The sequence below is a fragment of the Pollachius pollachius genome (assembly GCF_949987615.1).
Source record: "Pollachius pollachius genome assembly, chromosome: 3".
Lineage (NCBI taxonomy): Eukaryota > Metazoa > Chordata > Actinopteri > Gadiformes > Gadidae > Pollachius > Pollachius pollachius.
This window is the reverse complement of record NC_136936.1, coordinates 25098119-25125490: the sequence shown is the minus strand read 5'-3', so window position 1 is coordinate 25125490 and position 27372 is coordinate 25098119. Positions and strand designations below refer to the sequence as shown.

The 27372-nt window shown below is 42.9% G+C and overlaps 1 protein-coding gene across 5 annotated transcripts; it reads right to left on the bottom strand.

Annotated features, from left to right (window-relative positions):
• Window positions 1-27372, bottom strand: vezf1b (vascular endothelial zinc finger 1b; the record flags this gene model as incomplete). 5 transcript variants are annotated; one of them, XM_079732691.1, is made up of 8 exons in its annotated part: window positions 1-3889; window positions 4081-4149; window positions 4502-4543; window positions 7816-7987; window positions 11235-11304; window positions 12406-12758; window positions 13017-13139; window positions 27280-27372. In XM_079732691.1, the coding sequence occupies 8 exons, from the start codon at window positions 27310-27312 to the stop codon at window positions 3564-3566; spliced, it is 1188 nt and encodes a 395-aa protein (XP_079588817.1). In that variant the 3' UTR covers window positions 1-3563. The 5 variants fall into 5 exon arrangements, with proteins under 5 accessions (XP_079588817.1, XP_079588813.1, XP_079588814.1 ...); XM_079732687.1 differs by having other exon boundaries at window positions 12406-13139; XM_079732688.1 differs by having other exon boundaries at window positions 12406-13136; window positions 27280-27312.

Genomic DNA, 27372 nt, shown 5'->3' with positions numbered 1-27372 from the left:
TATAATGCATACATAATTATTCTCAACAGATTTACATAAAAAAAACGAATGTAGGAATGTTTACCTTTCTGCTAATCAGAAAGTATACTCTTCATATATACAAAAAAATGACCTTTGTTAGTGTCCTAATACAAAAAGATTTATAAAAGGTAATATGTTTCTTAGTGCGTGTCGACATAGCTAACACAATTTTTAACTAAATGGTAAAAAGATCTACAATCATTTGCCTTCACAATATCTGCCAAATTCATCATGAAAATAGTTAAAATACCTTACAAATTATATTTTGGTTGACGAAAGGCTTTGTTTACAGTTACATAAAATGACACTTATGGTTGAATGTCAACAATATATTCACAGTAACTGTTGAGATGAAAATACAGGTTTCCATCACACCAGTATTTTAAATTTGATAATCACTTGAAAAGGCCAAACGTGGACTTTCAAATAAAATAATTTAGTTTCCCTTTACACAACTCCACCACAGTACAAGTTGGAGTGAGATGTGGATACTTATTGTAAAGGCACAGCTTTATCACCTGGGACACCAAGGTACAGTGTAGTGCCTGAAAACTAGGTAGGGTCACATCTAGAATGAAAACACAACTCTTTCACTATCGTCTTCCAATATAACTGATGGTCCTTAAATTAATGATTCCCTTAAGCAAGCATTGTTGTTTGTGTTCTACGTTATATGGGACAAGTCTGTTCAGACATGGACACTGAAGGTTTTGAACAGCAGGAAGTGAGCCACAGGGTCACATGCTCCGCATCCATTCTGATACCAGCTGACATTCTCACATTCAGGAACATTCCAACATTCACGTATGCCATCAGTGGAATAGGCATTAACAGATAAAATAGCCAGTTTATACATTAAAGCAATATTTCACCCACTTTGTGTATTTGGCTTAATATTCACATACCCACCATCAAATAAATTCAAAAGAGCACATCTCACAACCCTGTTTGGTACGAAGCAGTCCATTATCACCTCCTATTCACTTGCATTAAGCCTTCAAATATGGTCTGAATGTGTACTTTATTGTTTTAGTTGAACTTAATAAGTGCATAGACCATCATGTTCCAGTGGTTGTACTGGGATGTCGCCTGGCTTCATAAAGGAAGGGCGGCAGAGCTGTGGGTAAGAACATTGAACTCTATGAACGCCAGTTATGTCCTTAGGTCCAAGTCTCATGTCTTTAACTTGAGACTGTGCTCATTCATTAATTGATTGATAAATTAGGGGATTTATTGGGTATTTTATTTGAGATTGTTTGCTTTTTGCTTGATGGATTAGTCCTTTCAGGCTGTTGTAATATTCAATACAAAAACTTTTTCACTTTCAATTCTCCACTGATTCCTGAGTCTCATAGCAGTCGAGGCTCAGATCAGGCCATGCTCAGAGCAGGCCATGCCCAGAGCAGTTCAGTCTCAGAGCAGTCTCAGAGCAGGCCAGTCTCAGAGCATGCCAGTCTCAGAGCACGCCAGTCTCAGAGCAGGTCATGCTCCGAGCAGGTCATGCTCCGAGCAGTCTCAGAGCAGGCCAGTCCAAGTCAAGTCTCTAGTCCAAATTCTGGCAGCTCAATGCTCTGCTCTACCTAGTTCCAGCCAGTAATGTGGAGGTAAAAGTGGGTGAAGTATTGCCTTAAGGGACCTTTGTCCTTCTTTAACACGTTTCCATAACCCAGTGAAAAAATAAAAAAACGAGATTGCCGTAGTGGCTACAAACACAGAGAAACAAAGAGAAAGTAAACAAATGCTTTATCTTTGAGGAATTTAGGATTTGAGATGTTTGAGTGAGGTATTTCCTCTGGGTTTCATAAATAAGAATAAAAAATACCAGTATACTTCCTGAGCTAGGAGCTACAGCGATGGCATCTTATACCTGTGATATGAGATCAACAAGGGCTATCTTAAAGATCCCTCATAAGACACCTCGGGCCCTTCTCTGGGGCCTGTATGCAGTGCGGCCCCTGGGCCGGTGCTGTCTACATAAAGAAGTTAATAATACTGCCATCTGGATGGAATTGACTGTTCACAAGTCATATCTAGCCTAACTTTATCATAGCTAATCATTCTGAAAACACCAAACAAGGTAAAACGTTGTGTTCAGGTCCCTTTCCATGAAGCCCACGTCTACAATGCATTATGAACATACCTGTGGTTTATAGCATTGTATAATCATAGTAATAAGCACTCGTACATATTAATAGTTCATATTAATCACAACACATTATAAAGCATTTGATAACTTATAAGGTCAAGTATCAAAATGTTAATAATTGAAGTCATCGGCATGTTTTTGCATGATCATGGTGTTTTATAATTCTCGTAGTTGTAATACATTAAATACAATGTATAATGCAATCACTTATTATGCATTATAATTTTGAACTCTTTGAGGGGTCTCTCAAAGAGGTTCATGACGTCGTTAAGACTTTTCAGTTTAGCCAAGTTTATCCATGTTATGTCATTTCATTCTACTGAACTAGCCGTGGGTAACGTAAGCTAACATAGCGTTCACTTGCTAACTTGCCATTAAGTAGTAACCACCCATACAGCTGTAGCTTATGCAGTGGGGCCAATTCAATAATGGAGAAGAAGTGTGCCGCTTTTATCCATGATCAAATGTATACAAAACACAACCTTGTGATGGTGTGGAAGGTTGTTGTAAAGTTAAAACTACACATTAGCTAGGTGACTGGGTTGTAATGGGATCCTCACTCACTGAAAAACTCTGGGATAAGGCAAGTAAACAATCCAATTAAATATAGAACCTTGTTCTAGTTGACTTTAGATACTTTCATGTGTTTTTTGGGGGAAACATTCCATAAGTGAAAGTCCATAATTTAGTTGTTCATCATCAAAAGTTGTACCAAATAAATCCATATTTCACCGCTCTGTGTTGTTCTTGGAAAGATTTAATTAAATGATTTTGTATTTACTTAAGCACCCAATGCCCACTTAGAGTAACTAAAAATCAAAAGATAATTGATTATAACAGTGATTATAATTCATAATGAAATGGTTGCAATGGATTCCAACCACCAGCATTATTTCTATCTTTACTCTGTGATCCTTGCAGCATAAGAATGCCAGTGAGTGACCAGCAGTCATGAAGTATTACGATACGTGACCATGCATGCCATTATACAATGTTTTATAAAGCATTATCAATATTCATGAATTCTTAGAACTAGTGCTATAAGAAGATCATAAAGATGTTTGTAATGCATTAGAGACACGGGCGTCATTGAATGTGATAACCTACGTCCCTTTTCATCTAGTCGTGTTGAAAATACTTACAAAATATTGAATACTGATCACCTAAAACATTGAAATAAAACATCTGTACAAAATAAAAACATAACTACAACACTAGCAACACACTTGTTTTCGGATTTTCAACGCTAAAGTCGCATGAGGACACTCTGATTCGTACCTTATGCCCGGGACAAAGTGGGGTGGCTAACAAATCAAAAAGGCAAAAGAACTAAAGCAAACGGTTTTCCGTTCGACAGCGTCTTGTCCCAGACATCACCTGAAACAGGAACCCAACGTTACCAAGGAGGGCAGGAAGGCAGCACCTGGGAGAGGAAGGACATGTTGTCCATGGGCCTCATGGCCATGTTCAGCGGGCCCGAGAGGTTCATGGCCAGTGGATGGGCCAGGTTCATGTGGGCGGCGGCTGGGAGGCTGACGGCCGCCAGGCTGATGGGGCCCGTGATGGTGACCCCGGGGTGCTGCAGGTGGCCCCCCGGTGAGCTCTTGCTGATGTTCATCTGTGCGGCGATAGTGACCGGGTAGCTGCTGTTACTGCTGCGGTTCATCGTTGACGGGTTGGTGACCGGTGTCACAGGGGTCGAGTTGTGCACAATGTTGGGATCTGTTGTTAAATACATAAAAAAAAACACAATGCAGAAGTCTTGAAGTATGGAGACTGAAGCAGCTCTTTCGGTTTTATGTTGAATTTCTCATGAGGCGAAGCCCACATGCAGCTGTCTATTGTGGAGGCTTAATGCATCAATGCAAAGAACAAAAACACCACTTTAGATGTTAGTAGAGAAAAACACCTACCTTGAGTTCGAGAGATGTCAATTAGGACTTGGAACGAGTTATTTAAAATCTCTCCTACAGTCAACTCACCTGAGGGGTAAATTCAAAGAGCAGGATCAAAAGATTAACCATCTAACAGTGACTTATTAACCTACTGTTTGAGGCCAGTGACAGATTAGGATCTATGCAGGGCCATGTGTCAACATCAATTCTATCAACCCTATATTAAGATCATAATCTGGTTAATCAATTGATCCTGCTTCCTTGAAATTAACCCTTAGCACTACATAATAGCACAGCTATGAACAAAAACAGCATATATGATGACTAACTTAAGACACCAGCCCAGGTTGTTTGAGCTGTATAATTCTGTTAACATTTTGCCACAATAGTCCCATCAATGTAATGCCTTTGGGGTCACTGCTAATGACTACAGCATTACCTTTCTGTGGCACTGTGTCGTTCCACTGCCAGTCAGTTACGCCTAGTTCAAAATAGACACATGGGTTAGAGAGCAGCATCAGTGCCCTTAACCGGGTGCCACTTTCAACAGTAAGGGCGGAGGGCATTCCCTCTGAAGTTCACATTCTTCATTTCTATTTGACGGGGTTTGCGTCTCAGCAAGATATTTGGTATTGACTGTCACACCACTTCATCCTCTAGTAGTAGCATGGCTGGTATATCTAGAACAAAGACTCCTGCACAACAATGCAACATCCATACCATGTTAAAAGAGACAAACAGAGGTGAGAGGACAGGGCTCTAACCATCGTAACTGTCTCTACTCAACATCCGCCACCAACAGAATCTGGCTCAATACTTGGTTGATCTGCAGAAGAGGCTTTAGTGGGAGTTCTCAAACCCTAGCAGTGTAGAACTCTGGTCTCTGGAATCAGGACACATCAGTATGGAGTTAGAGAAGGTTTGTGTGAATAACCAAAGTCCTTTTTAAAATTTCTCCTCATATAGAAGATAGTGCTGGTGTTTCTGTTTGTTGCCGGTGCACCGCGCTCAACGTTTAACTGAAGCCAGGAGAGACTGTTACCACTGAACCGATCACCCAGACTGGTGTTGTCCTTTCAATTATTTATTATTATAACCCAATGATCACCAAGGACAAAAAAAAAAAGAAACTCAGCGCAAGAACAATGTACAACCACAGCAAAACAATATCCACAATGTACAAAGCACAGGCCTTCTCCGGTAACCCTATAGACAGCAGGGATCTCCTTATTTTATCCCCCTGCAGGAACGTGAACTGAGGAGGTTTTGTGGTCCGTTTCCACTTCTCAGCATGTCTATGAAGATCTGCAGCAGAGACAGTCGTTTCCCTTCCCTTTGGTCTGTCCTAGACCTTCGCTAACAGGCACTTGCATTCCTTCCAGGGCTTAGCAATGCAGTGCTCTGCAAAGACACGCACCAAGTTAATGCTACTGGGTTGAGCTGTGCTGGGTAGCTCATTCTAGACCAAACATAAAACACATCACCTCCTCCACTACTATTGTGCAGCACCGAAAGACTCTCGAGAATGCCGAACACACCCTGGCTACCATGGTGGAGAGGTGAGGAATCCAACTTCAATGAGACCAGGAGATGTTAGGGGCCAGAGTGGTAGAAGAGCCCTACTCTGTATGAATCCATGAGGTCTGACCACAGAGAGCCTCCTTAGATGTCTCAAGCAAAAAACAAAAGACAAAAGGCCAGTGTGCTGACACCACCTCCCGGCTCTCCCAACACCTATACCAAATGTGTCTCCAATCTCAGGATGGGCCGGCCAGCCCAACTCGGCCTGCCTCCAACATCCTCAGCGAGGAACAGTCGTCCTATGGAGAGGAACATCCCTCTCCCCTGAAATAAGATCCCATGGCCAACAAAACCAGGTACTGGACTGGTAAACAAAGTCTTGGTGGACCTTCTAGTCCCCGTCCCGAGATCTGCTACCCACCCTCCCGGGACATCCAACCCCCCGTCCCGGGACCTCCTACCCCCCGTCATAGGACCTTCTAGTCCCCGTCCCAGGACGTCCTAGTAACCGTCCCATGGTCACATGGTTCCGGGACCATGGTGACTATGACAAAGATACCCCATTGTCATTGGTTAAACTGATTTATTCACAAGCTAGCGCCGTCGATTGGCGACTGCGGTGCAATACATTTTTCACCACTTTTTTGCAAAACGAAGATAACATACCGGACACAAAACAGGCCGGTACAGGCCATTGTTGTCTCTGGAAAGGAAGGGGGGCTGTTCAGTTGACCACCACTAGTTGCTTTCCAATCTTACACTGGACCTTGTGTGTGTAAGAGGTGAAGGGGTCTGAACACTTTGGAAAGCCACTGCATACAGTGGTTCACCCACATGGATTCAGAAATGGCGTTAGAGGATCTTAGGGGTTTACGAAACCATGAAAATAATTACTTTCATGGTTGCTTGATTGATGCTTCATATCAGTCTTGATTGTCGCATGTGAAGTAATATCTTAAGAAACTAGAGCAATGTATCTGAAAGGGGGGTAGCAGGTCAGGGCATGTGCAGTAAGCGATAAAAGGCAATGGACAGGTGCGCAACACGGTACGGCAGGGAAACAAAAAGACAGCCATGTAATCATTATAAACCGTGATAGTCATTATCAGCTGGTCCCTTTTCTACGTTATCATACACAGAGCAAGTAACAATGAAGACCATCAATAACGTCTCTGAATCTGGCGCTGGTTATAATCAATGAGAACATAAAGTTAAAGACAGTTGGCAAATATCCAAGAGGAAATAACCTTACTACTGTGCTGGGATAGGAAGGCGAGCGGGAAAGGGAGCTGTTGTTAGTTTAACTCTGGGACATGAATAACCATGGACTGATGTGCTACACCAGTGTCCGTCCCTGACCTGCATCACTAACACCAGCTGGAGCACATCAAGTATGTTGAGCTGCTAATGGTGACCCCATCTTAATGTCCCTCTGGCTGAGGCCAGTGGGGGCTTAACCTAAATAACACCTAAGTAAATTGCCGACTCCCCCTACACCCATCCGCCAACACTATAATAATCCTTTCACATGTGCACTGTAGGCCAGACATGCTCCGGATTATACCCGGCTGCATGTGGAAACGCAAATGTACGAATCCTCCCCTCGGGCCTTTACCGGGAGTTTACCGGGAGTTTCCGTGGTGTTTACTGGGAGTTTCCCAAGAGTTACCCCAGAGTTTCCCCAGAGATTTTGTGTCTGCTGGCTCCCTGTCCTCTATAAGTTGTTGCCCTTGTTAATTATTTAGCCACAATTACATTAAAAAAAGGTGTCATATTAACTGCAAGCCTGAAACAATCTATACTCATTAGGAATCAAGCTCATGAATTGGGGACCAAAAGTATAACCCATCCTTTGAAGACTCGCTGCCTATGGAATTGCAAATTGCCAGCAGGTGGCAGCATTTACCCTGCTGTCCAATCACAGGCATTAATCCTTTGTCTAATCATTGAGTTACATACTACACCATAGAGCAATGTTGAAGGTTTTAAAATAAGTACACAGGGATGGAATATCAAAATCTGATATCAGTGGTTGTAACTTGAGTCCTCTTCTCTAAGGAAATTAGGTTTGGGAAGAAAGGCCAATATAAGAATCCCTGGACAGAAGGAGCCTGACTTTTCTTTGGCACCATATTTGTTGGTGTACAACTTTCACCAAGAAGTTGGGTCTAGATGTGTCACATGTCCAAATGAGCCTGGAGCGAGTACAGAGGAGTGTACAGGGGTTCCTACCTTTGTTAGTGCAGGCAGTGCTGCTGAAGCCTGCCTGGCCGTGGGTCTTCAGGTGGCTGGTGATGTAAGCCGCACTCAGCATCTTGCCACAGATGTTGCAGGTGACTTTGCCCTCATGTCTGATCATGTGGGAGCGCAGACGATCTTTGGTGGCAAAGGCTGAAGTACATGCCTATGGATGGTAGAAACACAGAATTGGAGATAATTTAACAAATGATCCCGAACCATTCATTTAAAGATTAAAATAAAACAATACAACTTGGAACCACAAGAAAATAGAAGAAAGCCAAAATGGACAGAAGAGTCGCTGTATGAATCAGAACACATTTTGATCATAGGTACTGGGTGTGTTTTTAAGCAGAACTGCATATTTACATCAGAGGTGGTACATTTCAACAAAATGCACCTGTCCCAACTAGTAGATGATAGAATATCATCTGTGACGTGTCACGTCGTTTTGCATTTATGGTCCAATTCTTGATTTCCATTTACCTCACAGAGGTCTGGTGTGATAGGTGTAAGCAGGAAAACATGTCTGCTAATAGCCAACTAGATATAATACATTTAGCTAAAGAAAAAACGTGTTAGTAGCCATTAATGCCCCTCTACTGGATTGGATTATTAATAAGTGGTGCACAACAATTCAGAGAACAAATGAACATTTTGTTGGAGGACTGCCGGATTAAGCTGGCTGGTTTAATAGTTTAAAAAGTAGGTAGAGATGGAGATCAAAATGTACAGTTGAAATGTAAAGTACTGTTACCCATGATTAGGAGGTTCAAAAACAAGAAAACCCTTCATAGTCTGTAATGAATGACAGTTCAGACTCACAGATCCACATGAATGAAGTTAAATTTAAGTTATGAGTTTTGATATACTACTGTATTAATGTAAATGGTTTGGCCTATTGAATGACATACAGTGGATATCAGATTACTGCACACCATGTACAAGAATCTAAATATTAACAATAATACAATTGTCAACGTTATGATTGCACTTCATTGTAGAAACACGTACATGAATGCAAAAACAAACAATGAAACACTAGAGGCAGGTGGGGTGTTGATATGTGATAAGCTATTAAAGATACAGTAAATGTGCTACGAAATAGGTTTGAAGCTGACTTTTGGGCCCAATTGGAAAATGTGGACCCCCACTTTATACCAGTCAGTGTCCAAGTCTGGATAAAGTCCACCCATTGGTGAAACCAAAAGCAAAGCACCCAGCATGCATCAGGGGGAGAGGGGGCAACAACCCGGTTTACTATTCTCAAAAGCTGTAACACAACATGCCATGTCCTCCTTACATTCCAGGAGATTGCATTCCTTCCTGGTGGACTTAAGTATGGAATTGCTGTTAGATTGATGTATATAAACAGAATATATTTTGGAATAATAAAGTTATAAAAACAATCATGTTTTGTGGTCTAGGCATTTAAGATGCAATGCAAAGGAAACTTAAGTCTAGTGTTGGAATGTTACTCCTGTTAAGTACTTTAATTGAGAACAATTTGGAGGTAATTTAACTTTTTTTCAGCATTCATTCATTCATTTTATGCTTCTTGAAACTTTTACTCCACTACATTTTAGAGGGTCATATTGTAATTTATTATCGTACTTTTTATACTACATTTATTTTTTAAATAAGGTAAACAGTTATTTTGCAGATTTAAACAAACTTATATATTATGACATAACATAACGGGTCATCAAGTAATTAAAAAGAGCTCCACCAAACCTACATATTTATGCATCCCTACTTATATTCCAGTGGTTATAAAGGATTCTGAAATGGACCATTCTTAACTTTTTGGGGTATATTTGATTCTAATGTACCATTACATAACTGCAGGACTTTTCCTTGTTACAGTTTTTCCCACTGTACTTGCTGCTTCTCCAGCGAGGCAGGTCCCTTCCTCTATGGGCTCTGCCAAATGGGCCCGGTGTCTCCCTCTTTAGTTACGGCGCACACTTACATCATCACTAGTAGACTGGGTCGGACGCTCGCCACCCCAGCCTATACCAGGAAAGGTCAGACACGGAGCAGCCTCACACTCTGTTGGTTCAACAGGACGCACAAATGTTCTCCTCCAGAGAGACAGTCTACACAGTGCTACAACCGCTCTCCTCTAGAGTGGTCGTCTACACAGCGCTATAACCGCTTCCCTCCAGAGAGACTGTCTACACAGCGCTACAACCGCTCTCTCCCAGAGAGACCGTCTACACAGTGCTACAACCGCTCTCCTCTAGAGGGGCCGTCTACACAGCGCTACAACCGCTGTCCTCGACAGAGACCGTCTACACAGCGCTACAACCGCTCTCCTCTAGAGGGGCCGTCTACACAGCGCTACAACCGCTGTCCTCCAGAGGGGCCGTCTACACAGCACTACAACCACTGTCCTCCAGAGGGGCCGTCTACACAGTGCTACAACCACTCTCCTCTAGAGGGGCCGTCTACACAGCGCTACAACTGCTCTCCTCCAGAGGGGCCGTCTACACAGCGCTACAACCGCTCTCCTCCAGAGGGGCCATCTACACAGCGCTACAACTGCTCTCCTCCAGAGGGGCCATCTACACAGTGCTACAACCGCTCTCCTCCAGAGAGACTGTCTACACAGTGCTACAACCACTCTCCTCCAGAGAGACCGTCTACACAGCGCTACAACTGCTGTCCTCCAGAGGGGCCGTCTACACAGTGCCACATCTGCTCTCCTCTTATAACGTTTTTCTTGTCATCAAGCATTAAAAGATCATCCAGATATCCCCATAGGCTATCGCAGACTTGGTTGACTAGTTGAATCATACCATAGGGATCGCCTATGGCTGACCAGAAAATGTGGATAAGATGAAAAGAAAATGAATCATAGGAATCACCGATGTCCATTGCCAGATCAATTTCGTTAATCAAACAGTTGATACATCTCTCTTTGTTCTATTTATATTATTTAACATTTTGTTGGTACTTTTCCTAGAATACCAATGGAAATAATATCAACCTTTTAGCTTATATATCAAAGTATATAATCCGATCAGAGTTAAATGTTCAATCGTGACCGATCACTAAGACACTACACATTTTGAGTCCTACTCTACGGAGTCCAAATGTTAAACATTGACATGCTGACAATGGTTATTTTGTGGATTTAAGGTTTGTTTCATTCCAGTAACCTCAGTTAAGGAACTCTGTTCAGATCTTAGGCATACCAACGCTCAAAGCCCAGAGGGCAAAACAGTTGGTCTGCCGTTTTTCCATGCCGTTTAGACGTCTCTTTCCAGGAGATTCAGGAGGTCAGCTTTACTATACACTGGATCATGCCAGCCTGATACTTTAACACATGTTCCTGTTAAGCTTATGGCGGTGACATTAGAAGTCTGAAATAAATAACTACACTTTAAAGAAAACCTTCTTAATCTTACCGTTACTTGGCACTTAAAGGGCCTCTCTGATGAGTGGACATGTTTGACGTGACAGCTCAGGTGGTCGGGTCTGTGGAGGAGAGGGAGAAACATCATAAGGTGCCCCAAGAGCAGCTCTGGAATGAGGTGAGAAGGGATGATGATCATCATGAATGTATGGGGATTATGTTAAGATCAGAACCTTGAAGGAAGATTTCCAACACCTTGTTGAATCCATGGCACAAATATCTTATGCTATTCTGGGAGCCAAGAGGAGGTCCTAGCCAAATTAGAAAGGCTTTCCGAGGTTAATGTAGCCTATTTATTGATGAATGATACAATTGAGACCTAATTTCTATGTGCCTTATGCTTTTTACATCAGTTATTATGAGCATAATGCCTTCTTCTATGTATGCGGTTGGGGTTTTCAGTTTTCCTGCCTGGCTATTGCCAGACCAAGCTCAATCGTAGATTGCACGTTGGTCTTGGGAGGCTGCTGTCATTTTCTTCAGCACAAGAGACGTGATCAACGGGCTTAGTTCAAATTACTCTGTACAATTGGCTGCTTGCCGTCACTTCCCTGTCGTCATTGTGTTAAACCGGCCAATATCGCGCCAGGGGGAAAAGCCAGCTTGTTGATTGGCTCCCGCAAAGCGTATCGGAAGCAGAAAGAAATGCATTGCTCCTCTCCTCTCCCTGCTGCAGGGCGAATTCAAATCGCCGGCAAAACAGCTGGGGGTACCCAGTCTAACAGTTTTCATCACTCCTCCTGAAATCCTTTACTGCCACCTGAACTGAGGTCAGACCGTGGCGGCCTCACTCAAATTCCCTGGTTGATCCTGCTGGATAGGCAGATTTATTCTCAAAGGTTTGGGGTTCACATGCGTTATAATGGAGTAAATAGCTGCTGTAGAAAAGTATATTGCAGGTTTCAGATGAGTTGATCCAACTCACGCTTACCTTTACTAATTTCTTAAGTTTCATTCTTGAGAAACCAAACTAAATGACCTGTGGGCTTCTGGTTGTTATGATTAAAATAAACATTATCAAGCCAAAAAAAGAGAATGCTGCATTAATTATCGATATTGGTAACCTAATAGAAGAAAAACATAATTTCTGCCTTAATCATCTGCAGACATTCTTCTCTCTCTGTGTCTGTGTGTGTGTTTCTGTGTCTGTGCCTCATACACACCTTGAGAACCCCTTCCCACAGACAGAACAGATGTAGGGCTTGTGAACCGCCCCGTTGTGTGAGCGTACATGACAGGTCATGCGGTCCTTTCTCTTAAACCTCTGCTGGCAGATGGGGCACTCGAACGGCTTCTCGTCAGAGTGCGACAGCTTGTGGCGGTTCAGGTGGTAGACGTCACGGAACGCTTTCCCACACATGTCGCAGCCGTGGTTCTTCTTGACGGGCTTCGGGGGCTTCTTGGCGACGCCGTGCTGGTGCTGGTGCTGCAAGGGGGCCACGGCGCCCGTCCCTGTGGAGGTGGTGGCGGTGGTCAGGATGCCAGCCACCGTGGAGATGTACGAGTGGCTACTGTTCTGTCGTGATACAGTGGAGATAAGAGGCACCATAGTAGGAGCTGTGGGGCTTTTCTTAGGCCTGGACACCATCTTAATACCGGTGTGGCAGGACTCATGCCGCCGCAAATGATAGCTGTCCCTAAAGGCCTTGTTGCAGTAGCCGCAGATAAAGGGTGTCTTTGTTTTGGGCTCTTTCTTGACGATGGCGATTTGAGCCAAACCTCCACCACCGATCCCATTAGCAACATTGTCCTTGAGGAGTTCTGTAGCACTGACCTGGGGCTTCTGTTCCATGAGGATAGGCAGAACTGGTTTCTGATCAGTAGGCTCAGAGTTGAGGAGGGGGAGAAGGCCGTTTCCAACAGCGTGATGCTGGTGGTGCAGAGCCTCGTTGGCCTGCTGGAGAGACAGACACGAGAGGTGTTAGCAGACTCATCACTCATTCACGGTCCCACTGTTAGTCTGGCAATGTGTGCATTTGTCAAGGATGGGGCTTAACTGTTATCTGAGAGCTAGCAAAATGTCAGTTGGCGATATTTTACACTGCAAAATCCCAACAGTAAAGCGGCAAAGTGTACACGGTATGCAAAACTTCAGTTTCGAGGGGTGGCACTAGTGTTGCCAACTCCAACACCTGCAAAATAGCACGATGAGGTCACCAAAGCAAAGGGGGGGGGGGGGGGGGGAGGATGAATTGTAACAGCAGTCGTTGTAAGCCGCATTCCAACGACTCGAGGAATTCCACAAAGGTGACAAAGATAACAGACGCACCGACCATTCTGCCAATTGATGGATCATTTGGATCATTTGCTCTTGAAATTGTGAGCACTACTAAGTTGCTACTGCAATGTTTAGCCTATTTGTTTTAACTTTTTTTTTTGTTTACTGTGTGTAGCTGCTGCACATTTTGTTTTACACTAATTGTAATTCATTATTTTATATTTTTTTGTGCTCAAGTTGCTGGATCACTGCTATTTGATACTATTTAAATTAGGGCTGTCAGTTTAACGCGTTATTAACGACGTTAACGCAAACCAATTTTAACGGTGTTAATTTTTTTATCGCGCGATTAGCGCTCTTTTAGCTTGGCAGACGTTGTAGTTTTTCACCTGCTGAAAAACTAAACTACAACTAGTCACGTTAGAAAAACTACAACACCATTCCGGATCTAGCTACACCAGAAACAAAACAACAAGCACGCCACATAAACTTGTTGGGGCAATCAAGGATACGGAGCGGGTGAAAAACTCCTTAAAAGTGTGTGTGTGTTTGTGTGTCACTCTGTTCGAGCCTGCACGAGAGTTCAATGTTGTCATTAGCTGTTACGTCTTTCTGACCAATCGCAGTTCAAGGCCCACCTGGGCTGTACCACTTCGGGAGGGGCCGCTCAGTTACTCCTCTCTAGACAAAATCGACTTGGTTGCGATGTTGACAGTTTGTTTAGTGTTACGGCTGTTGAGTGAGTGAGAGGTTGCGGGCGCACAGCTCAGGCTGCGGGACGGCGCTGCAAAGAACTTTTATAAATGCAATATTGTTATCCCGCAGTAATCAACCCGACAGCCCTGAAACATTAGCGGCCCACCGGGAATTCTCCCGACTACCACTCCGCCACCGCGTGTGTGTGTGTGTGTGTGTGTGTGTGTGTGTGTGTGTGTGTGTGTGTGTGTGTGTGTGTGTGTGTGTGTGTGTGTGTGTGTGTGTGTGTGTGTTATTTGATTGAGCCTGGTGATGTGTATAGGCCTACGTACGGTAGGAATATTCATACTGGTTTAAATAATAAATGCTATAGTATTTCCCATCTTTGCTGAGCAAGAGTTTTGTTCCAAAGTTCAGTGATTGAAACAAATAAAAGCCTGGGCTATTGAAGTTTAACGGTAGGCCTACCACTGTCATGCACCTACCCTATGTCAAGTGGACCGGGTTGAATTCACTGCGGGTCTCTCTTCTTATATCCATCTTACCAAATATATTTTATTACTGTCCTTCTCAACACTCTCTGATCTCACTAAAAGGCTAGCAGCACGAATTCAAGGGATATTTAGAACAGAAAAAAATGTGTGATTAATCGTGAGTTAACTATGACATTAATCACGATAAAATATTTTAATCGCTTGACAGCACTCATTTAAATCTTTAAATGTCTTTACTTAATTGTGGCTACACTTTAAGTTTTTTAAAGGAATTGTTATTTATTCCTAGATTTATTTAGTTTTTAAGTTGCTGTTGCACCTCTGTTTTATACCATTAATTTTTTTTTTTTTAGTTTTCAGTTTCTCTTTTTCAGTTATGACAAACAAACTAGATAATAGAAGTTCTAGGGCATTCATTCTATGTTTTTTATTTTATTTTTTATTATTATACAGCATTGATAGCAATCCTACTAACTATAGGGTTAGTACTATACAGCTTTTAAAATATATTTTTTAAATAATTAAAAAATAAATATTTTTCGTAATCGGTATCGGGAAGGGAAAGATGGTATCCAAACCTCTCGAGTCACTGAGTCATCTAGTGTTGTACCACATGGGGAACTGTGCAAGTGTGACTTGATTCTGTTGTGCTGAGGCTCATCTTATCACACAAGCATAATTTAAATGATCAATTGTCAATTGTCAATGGTCAAGAATGTCCTTAAAATATGTGCGGAATAGCTCCTTCCTTAGCATCACTTTTCATAACTCAGTGTAGTTTTTATCCATGAACTGACCTTTCACCCATGTTTTCCATGAGGTGGGCCATGGTCCAGTCTTGGACATCTTCATCGAATGGTGTGATTACTCATATTTGCAACTCAATCAGTGCATTTACATGACACTAGAGATGTAACGGTATGAAAATCGAACCTCGCGGTTATTGAGACCAAAACTATCCCGGTTTTCGGTATTATCGCGGTATTTTTAAATACTGTATTGGTCCAAATATAAGACAGCCTTTTTTCCCCTCGAAATACGTCTGAAAAAGTCGGGTCGTCTTATAATCGGGGTCTAGTATTCAGAGCGCAGCTTCTCTTCTTCGCCTCTCCCTTTAATGCCAATACACATTCGCGGGCCCCTGGTGGCGCCAAAAATTGGTTCCGGGAAGAAGTAGTCCAGCGTCCTTAACAACCAGCCCATTACCAGTGTTTAAAGATGGAAAGATAGGCTGACCATTTAGAGACAAGTGGCTCAAAAGTTGGTCAGGTCAATCAACAACAGCGGAGGAGCTATGATGCCAATTTTAAAATAATGGCCGTCAATAAGGCAAGTAACAACTGCCAAGCTGCCAAGAAGTTCGGGGTCACGGAGTGTAATGTAAGAAGATGGCGAGCACAAAAACAACGTTTCAAAGATGCCAACAGTCAGCGCAAATCCTACCGTGGTCCTCAAAGTGGTCGTTTCAGTGAGGTTGACCGGAGATTTTTTGAATACGTCAGGGAAAAAAGAAGTGAGGGAATGCCCATTACCAGAGCTGTCATCCAGCTTAAGGCCCTGGAAATCGCCAGAGAGCACAACCTCACTGGATTTAAAGCCAGCCTCGGCTGGTGTCGTAGGATGATGCGGCGTAATGGACTGCCACTGAGACGGAGAACGAGTTTGGCCCAACACCTCCCGTCAGACTTCGGAGAGAAGCTGCTTTCGTTTCAGTGCTTTGTCTTTAAGCTGAGGAAGAAGCACTCCTACCCACTGGATCAGATCGGCAATGCTGATCAGACACCCGTTTATTTCGACATGCCAACATCGGTGACGGTAAATAGAAAGGGAGAAAAGTCTGTGTAAGTGAAATCAACGGGCAACGAGAAGAGCCGCATCACAGTCATGTTGACATGTCTCGCTGATGGCAGCAAACTCCCCCCGTATGTCATTCTGAAGCGTAAGACAGTGCCAAAGGACCCAATGCCAGCTGGCATTATCGTGCGCGCCAAGGAGAAGGGCTGGATGGAGACGGGGCTTGTAGTGGACTGGCTAAAGGTTGTGTGGGGCGCACGCTACGGGGGACTGAGGAAGAGGAGGAACATGCTCGTTCTGGATGCGTTCCGTGGACATCTGACTGAGCCCGTAAAGAGTCAGGTGCGAGCAATGAACGGAGATCTTGTGATCATACCAGGGGGAATGACAAGCCAGCTACAAGTGTTGGACGTTGTTGTGAACAAGCCTTTCAAGGTTAACCTGCGAAAGAAATACACAAAGTGGCTCCTGTCTGGCAACCACGCACTCACACCGACCGGGAAAATACTGAAGCCGTCAGTCCGTCTACTGTGTGAATGGATCCTGCATAAATGGGATGCTGTTTCCTCACAGAGCATCATCCGTGGATTTAGAATATGTTGCATTTCCAATGCATTGGACAGCACTGAGGATGACGCGCTTTGTGAGGAGCCGGTGGAAGAGGAGCAGCTGGGGAGCGATGACAGCGAGAGCGAACACAGCGGGGCAGAGGACGTGTGTGAGGGATAGAGAGACATCGGAGGAGCAGTTTGGCGAATTATAGTTAAGTTTAGTTAAATATGTGGCCTGTATTTTCTCTGTTATTTAAAAATGTTCACAATGTTGCTTGATTATTGCTTGATATTAATTTTGAATCATACTGTACATATTTTGCCTTGAAAGTGCTGTGGCCTTTACCGGCATTATTATTATTGTCATTAATATAACAAGTGCTTAATTCACTGTGTTTTTCATGTAAGTTCTTTGTTCTGCAAATCTGGTCTGCAAATCTTTTTTTCAAAATGTTTGTGTTGAAAAACGGGGGGTCGTCTTATAATCAGGGTCGTCTTATATTCGGACCAATACAGTACCCAAAATATGCCCATACTTCAGACATAGTCCTCTTAGAAGGTAGGAATGGGCAACAATCGTCGAATAGTCGGAGTGACGTAGAATATCGAATAATGAATGTGTATCGTTTTTTATTATGCAGCTCTTCTCAATGCTCAACGCTCCGTTCACTTGCACGGGCCTTCACAACTTCAGGTGGTGGATAATTTTTTGATAATTCACCGTTGCTAAGCATATAATTACCTGAAAACATGAACGTCTGATTCGCAATAATGAGGCATAGTGTTACGAGTAGCGTATGTGTGTGCGCGAGAATGGCAGTGTGTGTGGTTGTGTGTGAGTGACGTCAGCGAGTGAGTGGACGAGCGAGGAGAGCGAGCGGTAACGTGTGTGTGTCTGTCTAGTGAAGAAACGAACGAGTCCGTTAGAATAAAGTACCCAGCCTGTCAATAATCGGTGGCCACTTCATTCCGACCTATAAGCACACCAACTGCAGGTCAAAGCACACAAAAAACTAGACAGGGATCACAGAGGCTATTTTTGCGCGCTCGGCCCACTCTGGATAAATGTCGCTCATAACGCATATGAGGACTTCGCAGACTGTGGAGAAATGCAATCCTCGGTAGCCACGGAGCGCTGTCATCACAGCGAGGGCATCTCGTCGCAGACTTATGGCATCGATAAGAGGAGTAGCGTCATCGCAGACTATTATTTAGACAGATGTTAGCAAATTTCAATCTGACAATTTGACCGGAGAGATACAATTGTGTCTGACATTAAATTTTTCTATTACTGGACAACGGAAACCCTGGCACTAACAGCTCACATCACATGGCTGGATCTGGACTGGAAGGATAATGGGAGTTAGAAAGGGTGTGTCGTGCTTCTGCCTTCTCACACCGCGAGACAGATTCGTGGCTTTGAGTGTCGCTATTTCGGTTTCAATACGCATATCGTTACAGCCCTAAGCTGCATGTATACACATCAAATCAAATCGAATTGGGTTTCTCATAGTCGGATTAAGACCCCTCGATTATTTGATTGGTAGTCGCATTAAGCGTGTCTATCTAAATTCTAGGGGTGCAACGGATCACAAAACTCACGGTTTGGATCATCGGTTTTTGACTTTAAATAAAATCTTCAAATGTGTAAAAACAAAATAAAGACAAAAAATAGGTAATAATCTTGCTTCCTTTAAGCATTGTAAATATAAAAAAAAAATGCTTGTGTCCACATAAAAGAAAAACATAAAAAATGATTTAAACAAATTAAAAAAAATATTTTTTTTAAAAAACTGTGTCCAAAGGAAGCACAGCAGACCTGGATTTACAACTTTTAATTCAGGATGTCTGCATTGCCTGGGGAGAGTTTAGAGTCTACACTCTCCCCAGGCAATGCAGACATCCTCGTCCTTTTTTTTCATTAACTATGGTAGCGAAAAACAGTTTCTGTCATGTTTAATTTGGCATTTTGTAAATCCATTGATTTCTTTTGGAAGACACCTTGCTCGTTGACCGGAAACAGAAAGGGGGGCTGGTTGTAGTTGTTTTTTCGTTAGGTTTTAGCCCTACAGTTAATATGGAGAACCGAGCGAAAAGACTACAACCAAACATAAACAGCCCATTTCCGCTTCCGAACATGGGCTGGTTCTGGAAACGGTCCGGTTTCTGTTTCAATGGGATTTACGAAACGCCAAATAAATGACGACAGAAACAGTATTTTGCTACGATACTTGATTAGGAACATCAACGAACACCACTAACCACTAGGGTTGGGTATCGTTTGGGTGTTATCCGATACCGATGCCTACTCTGTACTTTTCAAATGGTTCCGGTGCTAAAACGGTTCTCGAACCGGTACTTAGAAAAACGAAACCGCACACACTTGCATACACGCACGAGTTGTTACAAGTTTCACATTAAGCAGAAGGTCAGTGGACACTGAGTTGAATGGCAACGGTGTTTGTTAGCCTACTTGATATGCAAGATTTACGGTCGACTTACCCGAAGAGGAAAGGCTGCAGTGAGTGCTGTGACTGATAAATATATTTTTCAAAAATAAAAATAATTACAAATAATATTAATTACTCGCTGAAAGCAGGCAGGCACGAAGCTATGCTGCTCGCGTTTACACTTGCGTGCATGGTGCAACATAACTGCCAGTCATATTAAGTAATATAACGCAGGTGCGCAAGGCAGCCCCAGGAGACGCTAACATTGTTTTCAACCGCTCAGTACCGCGCCGTATTAATTCCCAAGTTTTGAAAAGAAAAGAAAGTATTTGAAGCGAATAAGAGAATGTTTTTGATTTGTTTATTTGCTCTTGAACATAGTTTTGGATGCATGCATCGGCTTTGAGTTTTTTTGTTTGTTACTTTGAAAATACATTAGCTCGCAACACACACACACACACACACACACTTTCATTCATTCACGCACGCACCCACTACAACCTGCCGATCTTCAATCAAAACAACATCAAGTAAGTGATGCCGCAGCGCGTTGACAAGTCCGTCTCGAGTCTCTAGGCTTTATGGTTTATATGTTTGAAAGCCGTGACACACTCTTTTACCAGTTGGCCTGAAATACCACGCCTCGCAGTCATGGACCTATAAAGAAAGTCGCAGTCGTAGTCGTACCATGCGTGTTTAGCGCAACATTGAAAAGGGTCCCGCCTGAAACAGTGTAGTGCTGCCTTCCGAACATTGTGTAATCAAATACACCGTTATGGTGGTATCTAAAAACATCATATCCTAACGAAAATACACACCGTTATTCGGTGTGAACCGGTATACCGCCCAGCACTAACTCAAGTTGACACCCCAACACCATGGGGCCAGGGCAGGGGGCGTTAAAAAAAGTCAGGCACCGTTATGAGGCACCGAAATGTGCGTTCTTATTCGATCTTGTTACAACCGTTTACGTCGGAACCAGTTCCCTACTCGAACCGAGTTTCGGTGCTCAACCCTACTAACCACTCGGTGAGTTGCACATTTCTGAAAACAAACGTTTAGGGTTGTTTTAAGGACAGGTTTGTGAATGCCCAAAGCCAGCCATTCTGAAGCAATTCGAAATTAGCCAAATACCTGAGACAGGAACAATAGTCAACATTTCGGTGTGACAACCACTACATTTCATCCTAGACAAACCAGAAAGGGGGCTCAATGTGCTAAATACCGGAATTTTCCTTTAAATATGTGCTGATCACGTGAACGCACAACTTTTTTTGTTTTTTATCAGCTGATCCGCGGATCACTTGTTTCCCGAACCGTGAGGGTTGATCCGTACGGATCACGGGTAACCCGTGAACCGTTGCACCACTACTAAATTCAATCGAATTGGATTTTGCATTCTGCGCATGCTCAAGATCTTTTCCGGGGGCCGTGAGCTGGAAGTAGAAGACAGTAGATCGTGATGTTGTCACCGTCGGAAAAAACGAGAAACTCAGATTTAAAAAGGTAGCGCAGAAGATGGAGGAAGCCGGTGTCGTGCCAATGTAGTAACTCACTGTAAGTGTATCCTCATCAACATGCATTCAGTACACACTAGGGATGGGCCGATGGTCGATTCTATCGACTATCGACGAACGTCTCAAGTTGCCGATGAAAAGGCGATTTTTTTTTTTTAGTTTTTTTTATTGTCAGAAAAACAGCGCTGTGGTGTGCTGTGTGTGGTGTGGTGGCTAATTTTACAGCTTAAAAAGCCCCACAAATTGTAATTGAAGTTAACTGGCACAGGTGGAAACACACTCTGTAGCGCTGACCTGACGTATTCCCTAACTGCTACGAAAGGAGAGGGGAGGGGCTCGAAACCTACCGGTCTGCTCGAACGGCGAAATGACAACACACTCCGCTGCATCTAACCCAGAAAAACTGATGGTCTATGTGTGTGTCTATGTCTGTGTGTATGTGTTTATGTATGTGTTTTTCTGTGTGTGTGTGTGTGTGTGTGTGTGTGTGTGTGTGTGTGTGTGTGTGTGTGTGTGTGTGTGTGTGTGTGTGTGTGTGTGTGTGTTAAGACAATGGTGGAGCCATTGCGTGTGTGTCTAAGCCGCGTAAACAGCCACGGACACTTCTGATCCGATTCGATTTCTATGGCCATCATGCAATCCAAATGTACTGTATATATGGCATTTACAAAAGTGGTAAGCGTACGTCCGTATGTCTCGCGCACAACTGTTATGTTGGTCTGGACTTATATGATATATGTAAGGGATACATTATATTATACATTATCCCGCTTATTACACGGCTCCTTACCAAAACGAAACAATATCTTCACACGGTGCTTCTATTTACAATTACAATTTATAGTGTTGATCAGCTGAGAAATAGTCCGCCAAAGACGTTGACGTCGCTTAGCAACCGGACACGCTGGGGTTGATAAGTTACCGGGACATGGAAGAATTTTATTCAGATTGAGGCGCATATATGATAATTTTTTATTCCGATTGAGTTGTTCTTCCACTTCTAATCGGATCAGAAGTGTCCATAAACGCGGCTATGCGGCGGAGCTAATGCGTGTGTGTGTGTGTGTGTGTGTGTGTGTGTGTGTGTGTGTGTGTGTGTGTGTGTGTGTGTGTGTGTGTGTGTGTGTGTGCATGAACGTCCTCGTGCTCTGGCGTCTAAGGAAATCAATGAGAGCAACTGAAAACTATGGCGGTAAGAAACTAAAAACTTCTGAAAAAAGTATAAAAGCTATCGAAATTTCGTTTAGATATTATTGAAGATACAAATGTGTCGATTTGTTCATTGGTTTGAACGAAGCTAAACGGTTGAAAAATAAATTGGTTACGATGTGTTGAATTGTCAGAGGTTGACCAGACGGCTTCAATGAAACCAACTGAAAGTGCTAGAAAGGAGTAGTTGCATCCGGCGTTACATGAAACGGTGATATTGACGACCCCCTTGATAATAGTTTTTAAGAAAAAATGAGAAAATAAACGGCAATTTTTTAAATCAGCGACCACCCCCCACCCCCCCCCCGCTGATAGTATCGAATATCGGTGATCGCTAGGGGGCGCAATCGGATGATGGAAGCTTGTAGATGATCGCCCAACCTTAGTACACACTACGCTTCGATTTCACAAAAGACTGAATTAAAAGTAAAAGTTTTTTTGTCAAAATAAATGTTTTTTTCTTCCAACGTGTTTACAATCTTTATTCATTCACTGCGCCATGGCCAAACTGACGGGTATATTCTCTGATATTATGAATCTTAAAGACTGCGTCGGGTTCTCAGACTCTCTGGTACTTTCACAACAAGACTCGTAGTGGGGGTTATCTCGCCCATGGTGGAGAATGAATTGGGGGAAAGGAACTTTGGCTTTGACTCTCTGAAGTCCAGAATGAACCGTGACATGGAGGATAAAGCGAGTGTGTGTGTAAGCCACATGAGAAGCTGCAGAAACTGACAGCAAAGCACCGTCTGTCTTGAGAGAAAACTGTCGGGCAATAATGGCTGTTTAACTAGGGAAGTATTTATTTATTTAAATGTTCAGTTAACTTCATTAGAACACCCTGCACTTTTTGTTTTTGTTTTTTTTCTTAAAAGAAAGATAAGAAAAGGTTTACATTTCAGTTCAGGAAAATTTTAGTGAGCCATTTATTTGTTTAAATTGTGTTATGTTGCAAATCTGATAAGCTGTTGTGTTTATTAAACATATGCTTAAAGGCATTTAAATGAAGTTAAGTGTTGAAATTTGTATTATTCAAAATTTTGACGCCAATCTTTTCCCTTATTCTGTAAATTAATATCGGCTCCAAATATCGTGATCGGCTCCCTTGACTACTAATAATCGGTATCGGTATCGGCCCTGAAAAAACCATATCGGTCTATCTCTAGCTTTAATCGGATTAAGCTGTTCATGTAAACGTACTGACTGTCTCTTAAGACAAAAGAGATGCTTATCGACTTTCGCGAAACCCTCCGGTCACGGCATCGACTTTTATCAATGGTTTAGTTGTGGAGACAGTAAGCAAGTATAGATACTTGGGCACCAACCTGGATGATAAAATTACTTTTGATGCAAACACTTAGTCTGGTTATTGCCAGACCAAGATCAATCGTAGATTGCACGTTGGTCTTGGGAAGCTGCTGTCATTCTCTTCAGCACAAGAGGCCTGATCAACGGGCCTAGTTCAAATGACTCGGTACACGATTGGCTGCTTGCCGTCGCTTGCCTGTCGTAATTGTGTTAAACCAGCCAATAGCGCCAAGGGGAAAAGCCAGCTTGGTGATTGGCTTCGCAAAAACGTATCGGAAGCAGAAAGAAATGTATTGCTATTCTCCAGACCCTTGTGCAGGGCGAACTCAAATCGCCAGCAGAATGGACGGGGCTACACAGTCTAGCCAACACTGTGTTCATCTGCAAAAAGGCCAATCAGAGACTGCTTTTCTTCAGGGGTTGCTTTTCTTCAGGGTTTCTTCTTAATGTTGACAGACCGCTTTTGAAAATATTTCATTAAATCTTTTATCGATTCAATTTTAACTTTTGCAATGATTTGTTGGTTAGGCAACCTCAGCATGGTTAACACAAATAGACTGGGAAATATTATTAAACTTTCAACAATTGTATGTTGAAATTGTCTCTTCATTTCTTTTATCGCAATTTCTACAGTCTATAGACAGAACGTCTTACCTGGGAGAGTTTGTTGACGGCTGGGCCGTTAAAACAGTTGGAGGGGGGAGGGGGTAATATCAATAACGCAAGACATTGCGGGATGCTCAAGGAGGTGCGTAATATTTAAAAATAAGTTAAGTGTGGTCTAAAGACATAACGTGTGTTGAGGGCGGGGCTGTTATCTCAACCTTGCCGTTGTCTTGCAACGTCTGCGTCCCGTTTGCACGTGTGTGTGCGTTGTGTGTCTGCGCGTGCGTGTGTGTGCATGTGTGTGCGGTTTGTTTGAATGTGGTGTGTGTGTGTGTGTGTGTGCGTACGGTGTGTGTGTGTGCGTGCGTGCGTGTGTACATGCGTGTGACAGCTGCGGGCTGCTTAGCACATGCACACTTGACCAAGGGCCTCTACGAATAGTCAAATCTCCTAACCTTTATGCCTCCTTTCCTTAACCTTTGTGGAAAACATCATCGGGTCAAGGAGAGATGGAAATGTGCTTCCTTTCGAACATAGGAAAAGACAGCGCTGTTTAAAATGAATTAGACTCCACTTTTCCTAACCGACGTCATTGTGCAACGGGGAGTATTGCTGACCTCTAGCGTCTCTAGGCTGGAACTACAGTTTTCCGAAGTTGGTCTACAACAAGCGCTCTTTTGATCCATGTGTTGTTGTCGTATTGATTTCAATCAGGTTGTCGCCAACAGTGAGAATCACTTAGGTCGGACTTGGCCAACAAAAATGTTTTAGGCCAATTCACATGTGAAAAAAAAGAGGCTCAATTTATCTTGAAATTAACTGCCCCCGGTACTCTTTCTTAAATGTGAAGTCTGCATTTTATTTTCTTACGGTTTATATTGTGTGCTTAATAATCAACAATAAATGATTTCATTTCGATTCAAATAATGTTTCTGGAATTGGTATCCATTATTATCAATTGTATTTTCTTCTCTTCTATTCTTCTGCTTTATCGCGTCTCAAATGCGTCTTCGCATAGAGTCGGTAAACTTCGTTGGTGGCATGTTGCTTTAAATATTGCCGCCATAAAGGATTATGGGTTTCCACTATCTCCTTTCCTTTCACAAAGGTTGCTCAGGAGTAACCTATACAAAAGGAGGGTTAAAGGAAGCATGGAGGCTCCTTTCCTCAGCATTTTTAGAATTCGAACTACCTTTCCTCCAAGCACTTACATCTCCATAGGAAAGGAAAATTCCTATGCAAAAAAGAGAATTCGTAGAGGCCCCAAGTGGGCAGTAACTTGTCCGACAGGCCTGCTATTATATAGCAGTATGATTTTAAACTCTAAAAGTAGTCACCACCCCGCTGTTTTTTCTGGCAATGCAAATAACCCCCAATGATCGCCTTGGCATCGGCAACTTCAGACGATCTACGATGTACTCCATTGACAGTCGATAGAATGATATGTCGTCCCTAACCTGTATAACCTTGTGAAATTGAGCTGGCACTGCGACCTTTCACCAACATATCAGATGTATTTAGAGAATTCAATTACACTGAAGTTTTGCGTATTAATCTTAGTGCAACATAGATTGTCCTATTGTAAAATAGAATAAATATGATCAACTGGTCAGCGATCAAGTGTTTAGGGTGTATATCTTTGAATAATCCATGGCGCACGGCTGTTTGTGAATGAGAGGGATGATGATGGAGTGGTCGGGTTTTGGAGACGCAACATAGACCATCCCTCCAACGAAACTCTTGCGATACAACGGCACACCTTAATGTTATCATAAGCAACCCATATTCACGTCCTGCAGTCCAGATAAGGGCCGGCGTAGACTTCCAGCACTGTACCATGGGATCCAATTAAGGGCAGTGATTAATAACATCTGCTTTTAGGCTGCACGTACAATTACATCAATCATTCTCAAATAAATTAAAAAGGATTAATAAAAAAAAAAAATGTTGTGGAGCAACAATACAATAGAATCTCTAAAGAATCCTCATGTGATTTAGACATCAGTGGTGTTGTGAAATAATTTATATAACAATTACGAAACTGTCTAACTGTGGTTATTCCTAATCCTTGTTGCATCTCTAGTGAACAATAGTTATGATTAAAATGATGGGCGTGGAGGGTTTAAAATAAACATCAAAGCCATATTTACCACAAGTTACACAGGAGTTTTTAGTCAGGTCTCTCCTACTTTGAGCTCTTGTTTTGCAACCAGGCGGTGGACGAATACATTGATGGACTCCCTTTATAAAGCCCTTGGCTGCTTCAGCTATAGATCTTTCTTTGAAGCATTAATTGGAACCTGCAAGGTTGACCTCATCTTTGGGTCTTCCTCTACTGAAAACAGTGCTTAATGAAGAACAAGCAAAGTGTAGCTTCTTAAGACATTCAGTCGTTATTCGTGATACGTTTTAGTAGAAAGTCAACAGAGTCAAAAAAGCCAGGTCTGACCATGACAGGACACATTTAGAGTCTAGGGTCTACACGCTCTCTTTACACCTCCCTTGGTCATATACTGGGAAAATATAATATTGGGAAAAGTTTGGAATTGGAGTGCAGGTCCCATTCCAACAATCCCCTTTGAACAAGCACTGGTAAATATCGAGGTTAATTCAAAAAACACCTTTAATAGTTAGACACAGGCTGTAACGTTTAATGGAATGGACGTTAATGTGGCCAAAGACTAACCAGGTAGAGGTCTGCTAGTCGTGTTAGCATACACAGACCCCAAACCCGGTAAAGGTATGTCGTGTTAGCATGCACGGACCAGAGACTAACCAGGTAGAGGTCTACTAGTCGTGTTAGCATTCACGGACCACAGATTAACCACGTAAAGTTCTGCTAGTCGTGTTAGCATGCACGGAACTCTCGGACCTCTCGCGCGCGTGAACAGATCCTACGCCAGCCTCGCGAGAGCCGTCGGGTTTAGATCCCACCGATGAAAGGACGATCGTCTAAAATCAAAGTATAGCTATGAACGCATCGTCCAAAAGTCGACCGTAGACGGACATTAGATGACGCTCTCCGGGCATAAGCGGAACAGACACCGAGCTAGCCCCCCGTCCATCGGACGAGGAGGTTACCACCTTTGTTTTGCTCGGATAGTTTCACTTTATTTCTCTGCGTACTGTTTAAAAGAAAACCACAACATTTTCAAAACGTTCGTAATGTGTTACCGATGCGCGATGCTACTCACTTGGAATAAAAACGTACTCCAGCTCGGTTCCATAATTGCATCCACTAAAATCTGCAGGAATTACAACAAAGCGACTAAACACGGCAGCTGCGA